At 40.0% G+C, this 13,451-nt stretch overlaps 1 protein-coding gene across 1 annotated transcript in view; it reads left to right on the top strand.

Moving 5' to 3' along the window:
• Positions 1-193: 193 nt before the first annotated feature.
• LOC146576361 (hemicentin-1) overlaps positions 194-13,451 on the top strand; it is a 52,426-nt gene continuing 39,168 nt past the window's right edge. Inside the window, exons 1-15 of the mRNA XM_085272520.1 lie at positions 194-452; positions 1,891-2,166; positions 2,256-2,576; positions 2,714-2,968; positions 3,086-3,340; positions 3,447-3,770; positions 3,908-4,162; positions 4,280-4,534; positions 4,876-5,235; positions 5,375-5,626; positions 5,778-6,032; positions 6,374-6,721; positions 6,864-7,115; positions 7,271-7,440; positions 9,529-9,693. Of these exons, the coding sequence (XP_085128646.1) occupies positions 347-452; positions 1,891-2,166; positions 2,256-2,576; positions 2,714-2,968; positions 3,086-3,340; positions 3,447-3,770; positions 3,908-4,162; positions 4,280-4,534; positions 4,876-5,235; positions 5,375-5,626; positions 5,778-6,032; positions 6,374-6,721; positions 6,864-7,115; positions 7,271-7,440; positions 9,529-9,693 (3,849 nt within the window). The 5' untranslated portion in view covers positions 194-346. The remainder of the gene's footprint in view (positions 453-1,890; positions 2,167-2,255; positions 2,577-2,713; positions 2,969-3,085; positions 3,341-3,446; positions 3,771-3,907; positions 4,163-4,279; positions 4,535-4,875; positions 5,236-5,374; positions 5,627-5,777; positions 6,033-6,373; positions 6,722-6,863; positions 7,116-7,270; positions 7,441-9,528; positions 9,694-13,451) is intronic.

The following is a 13,451-nucleotide window of genomic DNA, read 5'->3' as shown; positions in this document are numbered from 1 at the left end:
TTGTATTCCTCAACATTTTTTTTTTTTAAATTGCATAATTTTTCACTCCCATTTGGACAAAAAAACAGGGGAGAGAAACAAAAAACACTTTGTGAAAGACTACATTAAAAAATTACATAAAATATGGGAGGAGGACAACCTATAAGCAACCGTTACTCCACAAAGGGCTGGCTGCAGATGTGGTTTTGTATTTTGGGCTTCACAGAGTTTCCTGTACACAAGGGCGTTAAATTTCCTCTCTAGTTTTTTTTTTCTGCCTGTGAAACTTTTAGTCGGTCATCATAAGTAGAATCTGCATCGAGCTGACGTTCATTTAACCCAGGTCCTGAAGCTGGATAGTCTCTGGATGCTCCTGAAACACTGCTCCATTCACCTCATTCCTTCTGCATGCTGTCCAAGCATGCTGCCTGTCAGGATGCTGAGCATTCTCATCCTCCTCTTTTCACTGTGCAGTGAGTAATAATGATGCTCTGCAAGAACTCTGTGTGTATGGGAAAAACTATTTCATTGAATTGTTAGGAATAAAAATTAGGTTTTTAACTTTTAGTGTCTTGATGGTGTGATCAGTTTTGATACTGGAATGTTATTAGTGATGGTAACTGCAAAAGCTAAAACTAATAATAAGATCATGTTTCATGAAATACTCCCCTTTTAAGTTTTCATGACTCTATGTGGACTTGTGAAAAACATATTTCTTTTTGGTTACATGGTTCAGTAGCTTTCAAAACAAACCTTAGCAGTAGTGACTTGTAGTAATTATTTTAAACTATCGTTTTGTTGTGTGTTGTTTCGACCATTGTACGGTCTGACGGTCAGGATTTACATAGAATTTGGACCCAGGTGCAGATTTTGAGAAGGTTTAAACAAACTGAAAACTAACTTTTATTTCGACCCGAGGCAGTAAATTCACAAGACTGACAGAAAACAGACTCCAACAAACCACACAGGCGGATAAACAGTAGAACAGGATGAATAACTGAGGGGAGACAAAGGCTATAAATACATATAAGGTCATTGGAACAATGGGAAACACTAGGGAAAGACAAGCTAGCTAATCACAGGAGACAAGACAAGGGAAGTAAAACAAAACACAGTGAATGCCAGATGAGGGACTAACAAAATAAAACAGGAAGTAAGCAAATACGGGAACATCGTGGGAACAGAAAAGCTGACTTGACAAAGAGAACAAAGGAATGTAGGGAAATAACCACTGCAAATGAACTAAAACTAGAATAGAATAATCTAAATGAGAAGAATAGAGACCAAACTAATCAGAAAATATATGGTAATAATATAATAAACAAAACTAAATGTTAAACTAAAATGTTTAAGTAGAAAATCCAGAGTCATGCGTGGACGTCCACGCCTGAAAGGATGATCAATTAATAGTGCATTTCATTAGTACAGCCTGGCTGCTACATACCCTCTGAAACCCTATAGGAGCAGTGAGGATGCACTTTGTTTTTCAACATTAATGCGCAGAATCCTGTGGGAATTTTCATTTTCACAGGATTGCATTTATTTATAATGTTTGAGTTTATTAGAATAACTGTTTTTAAATAACAGACAGCATTTGAATACATTTATAAATAAAGACAAATCAGCTTTTTAGCAGCTTTAATCAGTTAGCACCTGTTCTGCCTTAATAACAACTACACAGCAACTGGTAGGCTCATTTGGGTCCCCATGTTGCTCTCTTTTTGGGTGTGTCTTTTTCTTGAATGTGCAGTTGGGCCCATAATTTGTTGAACAAAGACATAGTTTTGCCTCTGAACAGTCAAGATATGACAAAAATGCAGACTTTCAGCTTCAGTTCAAGGGGGTATACAGTCTATAGGGCTATAGAGCTAATAAAAGTCCAATAAAAACATTATTCTTGTCTATTCATAGATGCTGACAGCATATGCACAACAGAGTTGAAGACAGATCCACCTGAGATTATTGCAGAATATGGAGGAATTCCTGTAATTGTAAACTGTACCACCAGACTGGGCGATCATTACGGACTATACTGGAGAGTCGGGAATGAAAGCTCTGACACTGAAGATGAAGAAATGTTTATCTCCCACTTAGTGCCAGTGTCAGACTGGAATGTGACGGCCGAGTGCAAAATGAAGTTTAATGAGTCTTATGAATGCAGCAAGGAACTCAAAGTTATTTTATTCAGTAAGTTTAATTTGAATTGAATACAGTACAATGCTAAGAAAATAAATAAATGTTGACATTAACTAACTTTGCTTAATTTTGTTTGCCAGATAATCCAGAAGTTTTTCATTCTGTACAGCTTGTGAATGTGATAGGAGAAGAAACACAGTACAGACTGCAGTGCGATATAATCAATGTTGCTCCTGTTCAGTATGTCACTGTTAGCTGGTACAAAAACAGTGAAAAAATCCAGACAGAATCTTTCAATGACACAACAACCAAAACTCCAGTAAATGAGTCCTCTATTCTGAGAGTCAACATCAGCAGAGAAGAAAATGTAGTGGAGTTCAGATGTGAAGCTCAGCTGGACTTTGGACCACACAGACCAAAACTTCCTGCCATTTCTAAAACACACAGAGTTTCAGCCCACTGTGAGTAAATATCCTGCTGTTTACACATGAACAGAAGTTTATTTTTATTTTTTTTAAAGATTAAACACAAGTTCCCTTCTGTTCAGCTTTCAATTGTGTAAATGTGAGAACTGATAAAAAACTGTTTATCATTTCAGACGCTCCAGAGCTAAAGACACAAAATAGTGCTGATGACACTTATGCACTTGAGGGCACTAATATCATCTTGAGCTGTGAAGCTGTTGGAAACCCTCTTCCTGTGTATAACTGGATTTGTGATGGGAAAAACATGTTGGAGAACACAACCAGTCTCAGTTTACCTCGAGTACATGGCAATAAAACCTGCGCATGCACAGCTACCAATTATCTGGGAAACATAACTAAGACAATCCATCTTCATGTTGAACCAAGAGGTATATATTCTTACTTCACATCTAAAATTGTGGATGATTTAGATGAAACTGCTGACTTATGTCTTATTTTACACCAAATCATCTCTAACTCTGAATATATTTGCTTGTGAATGGCAGGTTGCCCACCAACACTGACACCTTCTGAAACTGTTGTGAAATTTGGAGATCCAGTTTCAATCAACTGCAGCACATCAGCCAGATATGTTGAAGGAATGGGCTGGGAGGCTCCATTTGGAGGTACAGGATTTGAGCGTCCTCCTGTTGTCACTTGGAGGGTTGAAAAACTAGAAGAGTGGACTCCAAGTCCTTCCTGCTATGCTACTCTGGTTGATGGATCACAGTGTACTGTGAGTCCAGTCATCACTGTTTACAGTAAGTACATGAGACCACAATGTCCACAATGCTTTATTGTGTTATAAACTATATGAATTGAAATTTGTAATATGATATAGCAATGATTTTGCTTATTTATTTACAGAAACTCCAGATTCTGTGTCAGTGTCTGACCTGGGTCATGGTTCAATGGTGGAGGGCAGAGAGTATGATCTGAAATGTGACGTCATCAATGTTGCTCCTGTTCAGTATGTCACTGTTAGCTGGTACAAAAACAGTGAAAAAATCCAGACAGAATCTTTCAATGACACAACAACCAAAACTCCAGTAAATGAGTCCTCTATTCTGAGAGTCAACATCAGCAGAGAAGAAAATGTAGTGGAGTTCAGATGTGAAGCTCAGCTGGACTTTGGACCACACAGACCAAAACTTCCTGCCATTTCTCAAACACACAGAGTTTCAGCCCACTGTGAGTAAATATCCTGCTGTTTACACATGAACAGAAGTTTATTTTTATTTTTTTTAAAGATTAAACACAAGTTCCCTTCTGTTCAGCTTTCAATTGTGTAAATGTGAGAACTGATAAAAAACTGTTTATCGTTTCAGACGCTCCGGAGCTAAAGACACAAAATAGTGCTGATGACACTTATGCACTTGAGGGCACTAACATCACATTGAGCTGTGAAGCTGTTGGAAACCCTCTTCTTGTGTATAACTGGATTTGTGATGGGAAAAACATGTTGGAGAACACAACCAGTCTCAGTTTACCTCGAGTACATGGCAATAAAACCTGCGCATGCACAGCTACCAATTATCTGGGAAACATAACCAAGACAATCCATCTTCATGTTGAACCAAGAGGTATATATTCTTACTTCACATCTAAAATTGTGGATGATTTAGATGAAACTGCTGACTTATGTCTTATTTTACACCAAATCATCTCTAACTCTGAATATATTTGCTTGTGAATGGCAGGTTGCTCACTAACACTGACACCTTCTGAAACTGTTGTGAAATTTGGAGATCCAGTTGCAATCAACTGCAGCACATCTGCCAGATATGTTGAAGGAATGGGCTGGGAGGCTCCATTTGGAGGTACAGGATTTGAGCGTCCTCCTGTTGTCACTTGGAGGGTTGAAAAACTAGAAGAGTGGACTCCAAGTCCTTCCTGCTATGCTACTCTGGTTGATGGATCACAGTGTGCTGTGAGTCCAGTCATCACTGTTTACAGTAAGTACATGTGTACAACTTTGTTAGTGTATTATAAACAGCATGAACTGACAGTTTTTATATAATAAAGCAATGATTTCTCTTCCTGAAAGTGCCACTGTAAATGCTCAGATATGATGGTGGAGGCTGCATGGAAGTGATTCTAAGTTGTCCATAGGAGTGAAAGATTATCTCTTTCTATGTGACATATTGGTGACCAGCCCAGTGTGGACTCTAGCGCTTCCCTAATGACAGCTGCCCTTGGTTTATCCCCATAGAAGACTCTCAATTGAAAAGGAGAAGAAAATGGATGGATGGATGAATGGATTTTTAAAATTGATTTTTCTTTGCTCTGTTCACAGAAACACCAAACATTGTGTCAATATATCCACTGAATCAAAGTCAAATGATGGAGGAACAAGTACACATAGTGCCTTACAATAAAGAAACAAGAACACAATATTGGTTACGGTGTGACATCATAAATGTTGCTCCTGTTCAACATCTGACTGTGAGATGGTACAAAAATAATAAAACCATCCAGACAGAGTCTTTCAATGACACAACAACTAAAACACTGGTAAATGAGTCCTCGATTCTGAGAATCGACATCAGCAGAGAAGAAAAAGCCACTGAGTTCAGATGTGAAGCTGAGCTGGACTTTGGACCACATGGACTAAAACTTCCTGCCATTTCTCAAACACACAGAGTTTCAGCCCACTGTGAGTAAAAATGTTGAGGTTAACACACAAACAGAAGATTATTTAATTGTATTTTTTAGGCTAGATTAAACAAAAGTTCTATTCATTACAGCTTTCTATTATGTAAATGTGAAAATGATAAGAAAAACTGTCTCTTCAGATGCTCCTGAGATCAACACAAGTTGTACTGTTGACATCTCACCACTTGAGGGCACTAACATCACATTGAGCTGTGAAGCTGTTGGAAACCCTCCTCCTGTGTATAACTGGACTTGTGATGGGGAGAATATGTTGGAGAACACAAACAGTCTCAATATTACTCGAGTCGATCGCAACAAAACCTGCACCTGCACAGCTACCAATTATCTGGGAAACATAACTAAGACAATCAATGTTCATATCACACCAAGAGGTACACATCTTTTATTATTATTTAGTTGTTATTTATTTCTTAAATTTATTTTTATTTGATCTCTAATGTTGTGGGTGTTATTCTTTTGTTGTGGGTCTTATTTTTGATTTGATAACAAATCATGTCTAACTGAAGGTATTGTGAATGGCAGGTTGTCCTCTAACTCTGGCACCGTCTGAAATGGTTGTGAGATTTGGAGATCCAGTTTCAATCAAATGCAGCACATCAGCCACAGATGTTGCTGAAATGGCCTGGGTGACTCCTGCTGGAGACAAAGAATTTAAACCTGGTTCTGATGTCACTTGGATGGTTAAAAACCTGAAATGGTGGACTCCAAGTCCTTTCTGCAGCATCACTCTAAATGACAATTTTCAGTGTTCTGTGAGCCCAGTCATCATTGTTTATAGTAAGTACATCTGTCAAAACTGCATTATTGTACTAGAAATTAAGATGAAACAGGCTATGATGTAAAATACTTTTATTTATTTATTTTTGTATAACAAAGGCATAATTTCAGTTTGCTGACACTGCAACTTTGAAGACGATGTTGTCGAGTAACCTGCTGTAACTCTGATCCAAATGTTGTACTTTCATGTAGAACTGTGAAGAAGACTCTGTTAGTGGCAAGAAAAACCCAACCTTTTAATATCAATGCATTTATGCATTCATTGTTCTCATATTGATGCTAACAAGCGCATCCATTTGTCATATGTTCTAAATGTATTTTTTACTTTGCTTCATTTGCAGAAACCCCAGAGACCGTGTCAATCTCTGAAATGAATCATGGTCTGATGTTGAAGCACAAAGAGGACAAGCAGTACACCAAGACACAATACAAACTGCAGTGTGACATCATCAATGTTGCTCCTGTTCAGTATCTCACTATTACTTGGTATAAAAACAATAAAATCATCAAGACAGAATCTTTCAATGACACAACAACCAAAACTCCAGTAAATGAGTCCTCTATTCTGAGAGTCAACATCAGCAAAGAAGAAAAAGTCGTTGAGCTCAGATGTGAGGCCAAGCTGGACTTTGGACCACGTGGACCAAAACTTCCCGCTATTTCTCAAACACACAATGTTTCAGCCCACTGTGAGTAAACATCCTGCTGTTTACACAAAAACAGAATATTTCTTGGATTTTTTCATTTCTAAACTGAATTTAACAATGTGAAAATGAGGCATACAACATGTAATTATTTAAACGAATAACAAACATCTTTTTGTCTCTTCAGATGCTCCAGAGGTAAACACAAAAGATAGTAATCATGACTATCTACTTGAAGGTTCTAATATCACCTTGAGTTGTGAAGCTGAAGGAAACCCTCCTTCTGTCTATAACTGGACTTGTGATGGGGAGAATATGTTGGCGAACACAAACAGTCTCAATATAACTCGAGTAAATCGCACTAAAACCTGCACCTGCACAGCTGCCAATTATCTGGGAAGCGTAACCAAGACGATCAATGTTCATGTTGAACCAAGAGGTACACGTCTTTGTTTATTTCAAGCCTAATATTGCTGTGGGACATTTAGAGGACACTGATGACTAAAGAGAAGTGTTAGCTGATGTTTAAATTGATCAATGTATTTTAGGAAGTTTTGAGAAGTAAACTTTGGTTTTATTTTTTTTATCTTACAGGTAAAACCAATAAAATCACTTTTGCAGTCATTTGGGCTTTGCCATTTGTAGCAGCCATCATCATCTCCATCTTCATTGTGTTCTACTGTCGCAATCAGTGGAAAAAACATGGACATTATAGTTTTGTTTCTGACAAAGATATCCCTTTGACACAAACTAATGGAAACAAATAAGATATCTGCTGCTTTCTGTAAATCGAAGCAAAAACTTAATTTAATGTGCTACCTAATTATTTTTCTTTCATTAAAAAAGAAGTTCTACACCCATTTCATACCCTTGTATAAAAAACTCCAAGCTTCACATTCCTGGAAATGTGGGCCCACCCACTTCAACAATGGATCCATGCTGATGGGCTTTTAAAAAAAGTTTTATTTTCTATTATTTCTATTACTTTTCTATTAATTAAATAAATATTTAAAAAAAATTATGTCATGTGTTTTCCTTTCTTAAAAAACAAGTAATCAAAAGATAAATAAAAAAATAAATAAATATCACAAGCAAAGTCTGACTACAGAGGCAGTTTCACATTGACCAATAGCTGTTAAATCTGAAATCGCATGTAAGGGTTCAGAGATTTCTCAGGCAGCAGATAATAAAACGTAGAAACTTAACACATCATGTAAGGAAATTTGAGTTTAATATTTTTTTTGTTATAACAATGGTTTTTTTTGCAATAAATCTTACACTGTTGGAAAAAAACATACATAGAGACAAGAGCCCGGCACAGCTTCCTTATCCTGGTCACCAGCTTTTCACACACTGCCAGTCAGTGGTTGTGCTGCTCACTCTGGCACAAACAGGATGTCCAAGCTGATCTCCAAATGTTCATTGAGATTGAGGTCAGGACTGCAGACAGACAAAATGAGCTTCCTCTGTACACAGGCTGGGGTCAGTCTTAGAGATAGGATGAGAAGAGGTATTCTCAGCCTAACTGGCAACCATGGCAGACCCTGGGAGAGACCCAGACCCCCGTGGAGAGATTATATATCTCATCTGGCCAGTTCCCAAGAGGGGAACTACTGTACTGCGTGAGGAAGTTAAGTGTCAGAGGCATGTGATGGTGATTAGTATTTTATGCAGGATTCTTCATAATCTATGATACTCACAATCTGTATCTGTTATCTGTAAAGTCAGCACAATACGTGTGTGTAAATGAGAAGGACACATGTGTAACAATGAAGCTGCAAGGAGTAAAGATAGTGAAGGTAGATGTGTTTAAATACCTGGTAATGTGGGGTCAATCACCCAAAGCAATGGACATTGTACAAGTAAGATTAATAAGAGAGTGCAGTCAGGGGTTCCTTGTGCCAGAAGAATAGCAGCAACGGTGAAAGTTGAAGGTTTGCAAGATGATAGTGAGACCTGTGTCTCATGTGTGATGTTTGAAGATGGTGGCACTAACAAAAAGACAGGAAGTGGATCTGGATGTAGCAGAGTTGAGGGTGTTAAGTTTTTTATTGGGAGTGGTCATTATGGACATACTTAAGAGTCCATCCGTCCGTCCTCTTCCACTTATCTGGGGCCGGGGCCAGCAGCCCAAGCAGAGAAGCCCAGACCTCTCTCTCCCCAGCCACCTCCTCCAGCTTGTCCAGGGAACACCAAGGTGTTCCCAGGCCAGCCGAGAGATATAATTTCTCCAGCGTGTCCTGGGTCTGCCCCAGGGCCCCCTCCCAGTAGGACAATGCTGGAACACCTCACCCAGGAGGCGCCCAGGAGGCATCCTTGTCAGATGCAAAAAAACACCTCAACTGGCTCCATTCGATGGGAAAGAATGGACTCTTAAGTATGTCCATAATGAGCCCCTCCCGGATTGCTAAGCTTCTCACCCTATGCGGGGATGCGATCACAACCATTAGTAGCATGTAATGTAATTCCCATCATGGGAGATTTTCCACTGGAGCAGTCTCGTGATGACATCCTATGCTCAGCCTTTGACCAAGTGATTGAAATTGATGCTTACGTGGTGTGCCCTGAAGCCATGCGGACCTACCTGTGTTTTGTATTTTTAAAAGATAGGCTGTATCGAGTGAGTTGTGACACTTGCACGGAGGAGACACACACCCACTTGTTGGTGGCTCACTATAACCCCATGGCAGGGCAGGGCATAGGGGGTTTGACAAGAGCGAATTATGAGCCAATTTTTTTGGCCAGGCATCCGAGAGGATGTGCGCTGCTGGTGCACATCCTTTCTGGAATGCCAACTTATTAACCAGCCAACCATACCAAAAGCACCTTTGTGCCCCCTACCATTAATGTAGGTCCTCTTTGAACTTATTGACTGGGTTGTTGGAGTGGCTGAATTTATTCCCTTTGAACTGCTGTTCAGCAGGAAGCTGCGTGGGGTGCTCGACCTGATTAAGGAAAGCTGCGAGGAAGGTCCAAGCCCCTCAAAGAATGAAATTCAATCCGTGCTGGACCTGAGAGTAAAAATCCACACACTGGGGAGGTTGATTTGGGAGAATTTGCTCCAGGCTTAGCAATGTCAGCATTGCCTGTATAACAGAGAGGCCACACTCAGGCAATTTTCACCCGGAGACAAAGTTCTTGTATTACTCCCTTCTTCTAGCTCAAAATTACTCACCAAGTGGCCAACACTCTTCAAGCCAAGGATCATCAAAGATTGCAATCTGCCTCAGAGTGCAGAATTGGATGAGGTGCTTGTTTCTGCACAGCATGATCCTGATGAGGGTGTATGGGACTGTGAAGTGTCTGCCGTCCTTCTGCTGCTTAACTTGTTACCTCCAATATCTAAGGGAAGAAAGCCTTCAAAGATTAGCACATCTAATGCTGCTGACCACCTGATGAAATTCATGAAGGTGGGAGGAAGCGTGGAGGTTTTTCTCAAGGAAACCGGCCCCGCTCAGCCCTTCCTCCTGTGTCTTCTACACTTTCATCCAGACCACGATGTATGGCATTGATGTTGGCAGTGTGAAGGAGAATCCTTGGATCAGGGAAATCAGAGCAAGAATTCTTTACAGTACAGTTTGAATACATCCACTATTCAGCACTTTGACTGGAAAAGTTCATCTGTTACATTTGTAAGATACTCCACACAAGTTACTCAGTGGTATTTAGACATTTGAATTACCAGCATGGTTTGTACCCAGGAACGTTTTTGCATTTGACCTGCGGAGAGCCTGAATGTTCATTTATCATTTGCATGTAGTCTGCTTACAAGCAGCACTTCCCAAACAGACGGAGACTGTGTTGATTTGGATATCACCAGCAATTTTGATTTTGAGCCCGTACCTAATGATGGAGCCTCCGGCTTCATTAAATATAACACAGGAAAAGAGAGAGCGAGAGAGCTCATTAACTAAAACACCACACACCTGTCCCACCAACCTCTCTGGCACTGCCCCTTGAACTCACTGCACCACCCCTTCCCTGCAGCTGAGCCAGGGAGCACACCTTCGTCACACTCACCATTTCCAACACCAGGCCAAAGAGAGAAGAACTTCACATCTTTACGTTCACCGTTCACCAAGTAAAAATTGGGAGTAAATGACAGCTTTATAGTAAGAGAGTGAGCAGTGATGGTATGGAACTAATAAAGAAATGAAACTCAAACTTTAATAAACTGCATGCAATAGAAGTGAACAACTGATGCATTTATTTATTTAGATAAATGCTAACTGACCTCTATAATTTATGTAGAGGAAGGCAATATTGCTTCTACTACATAATCTATTCATTACACATTGCTTACTTTAGAACTAAATATAACAGCTTCTATGTGGAACCTGACAGTGACTGGTAACAGCTACAGTCGGGTTAATATCATAGCAATCCAAGGGGACTCCCTCTCCTGGCACAATGTCTCACCAGTTTGGATTCCACTTCCACTGATCCCATCTGATTGCTGTCTGCTGTATGTTGACTTTTTCCCATTAATGTGGTTATTTAAATTATCATAAATGAGCCTGGTAGTATCAAATATGTGCCCAATCCAATATGAATGATGTGTGGTATCGGAGTGGACACTACTTAACCAACCTAAAGAGAGTTTCCATGGTGATCAAACTCACATAACAAGGTTAAATTATGGACATATGCAAAGGTAAGACATGATGTAGATGATTTTCACATGTGTAGAGAGAATAAAACAAACTTAATCTGTGTCTGTGTGTTTAATAAAAACATTATTTTCAACTTAACCCAGTCTGTGAACTGTTTGTGTACCAGAACTCCAAAAAAAAAAAAAGAACAGAAATCAAAACCCAAACAATAAACACATTTCTTAAATTTCAAAACCTAAGAAAATCATGTACAGGATCATAACAAACTCATACACTATTGAGGTACTTAAGTGGAGTTTCAACTTATGTAAATAGTCTAAATATGAAACATGAATCATGATTTGCATCTCCAAAGCGTGAAATGGACACGGTAGACTGAGATGTCATTAAACATTTTGCTGTGATACTGGGTTGTGGTAGGACATACCTAGAAGGGCCAGGAGGCATCCTGATTTAATGCCTGAACCACGCCAACTGGCTCTTTCAATTTGGAGAAGAAGTAGCAGCTCTATTCTGAGCCCCTACCAAATGCCCAAATTCCTTGTGTCATTTTCACTATGTCCTTCGCTACAAGTGAAAAACCTGGGTGTTATTTTTGACTCTGAGCTTGGTTTTATCCCACATGTTAAACATGTAACCAAAATTGGATTTTATCATCTAAAAAATATAGCCAGAGTCCGCCCTATTCTCTCTCGGGCCAACACGGAGATGCTGATGCATGCTTTTATTACCAGTCGCATTGATTACTGTAATGCCCTGCTCTCTGGTCTTCCTAAGAAGAATATTTCAACTTTACAACTCTTGCAAAACTCGGCAGCTCGTGTGCTGACGAAGACCAGAGGGCGGGCCCACATTACACCGGTTTTAGAATCGCTGCACTGGCTCCCCGTGTGTTTCAGGATCGATTTTAAAGTTCTTTTATTGGTTTTTAAATGTCTTAATGGTCTTGGGCCTTCTTATCTCTCAGATCTGCTTTTACCATACGAACCCTCGCGGACCCTGAGGTCCTCTGGTACTGGCCTTTTGATTGTCCCTAAAGTCAGGACACATACTCACGGAGAGGCAGCTTTTCAGTGGTATGGTCCTCGTCTGTGGAACAGCCTGCCGGAGGAGCTCAGGGCCGCAGAGAACGTACATGTTTTTAAGAACAGGCTCAAGACCCACCTTTTTAATTTAGCTTTTACTTGGCGTTTATTTATTTTTTATGCTTATTTATTCTATCCTGTTATTCTATTATTAATTTAGGATTTACCTAATATTTCTTGATTTTATTCTTATTCATTTTTTAATCTTCTTACTCTATTTATATTTATATTTATATTGTATCCTGTTCTTATTTATTTTATCATTTTACCCTGTATACATCGTATTGCGTCATATCTCCAGTGTTTCCTCGGAGGGCGCTCTCTGCACCGGGGCTGTTATTGACCGTGGCTGCTGGGTCTCTGGGGTCCTCTCAGCCTGGTTGGGGGGCTCCTTTGCCTCCCTCCGGCTGTGTGCCCAGCCCGGAGGCTGCGGTCTGTGACCGGCTCCCGGTGCAGACGGCTCTCTGTTATAATGTTTCCTCACTTGGCTCATGCGAGCCCAGCCCAATTTTTACTCTTTAAGTGTGCGCGTGTGTGTATGTGTGTGTGGGTGGGGGTGGGGGGATATATGTGTATTGAGAGTGTGGGGAGTGAGTTGGAGGGTGGGGTGGGCTGCTTTTAACTATGTAAAGCACTTTGTGCTACATTTTTTCTGTATGAAAAGTGCTTTATAAATAAAGATTGATTGATTGATTGATCTCCAAGGGAGAGGCCAGCCCCCTTTTGGAGGATTTAACCTTTGCCACTTGGATCCATGGTCTCATTTTCTGAGTCACTACCTAGAACTTGTACTGACCAGTACATCTTTGCCTTCACACTCCACGCTCTGTGTTCAACACAACAGAGTAGTACAAAATCAGCATCAACACAGATACTGTACCAATCTGTTTGCTCTTGAGATCTTGAGACTCTTAAGCGTCTCCACTTGTGGCAGCAACTTGTTTCCAGCTGAGAGCCAGGGCATCAGACTTGGAGGTAATTTAGATCCCAGTCACTTCAAACTTGGCTGCAAACTGCGCCAGTGCAAACTGCAGGTCATTGCTCAATAAAAGCCAACAACCCTAGCTTTTAAAATCA

The sequence above is a fragment of the Mchenga conophoros genome, linkage group LG4 (assembly GCF_057382185.1).
Source record: "Mchenga conophoros isolate Kocher_MC1m ecotype Shallow Benthic linkage group LG4, M_conophoros_male_GT1.1, whole genome shotgun sequence".
Lineage (NCBI taxonomy): Eukaryota > Metazoa > Chordata > Actinopteri > Cichliformes > Cichlidae > Mchenga > Mchenga conophoros.
This window is presented reverse-complemented; position numbering and strand designations above follow the sequence as displayed.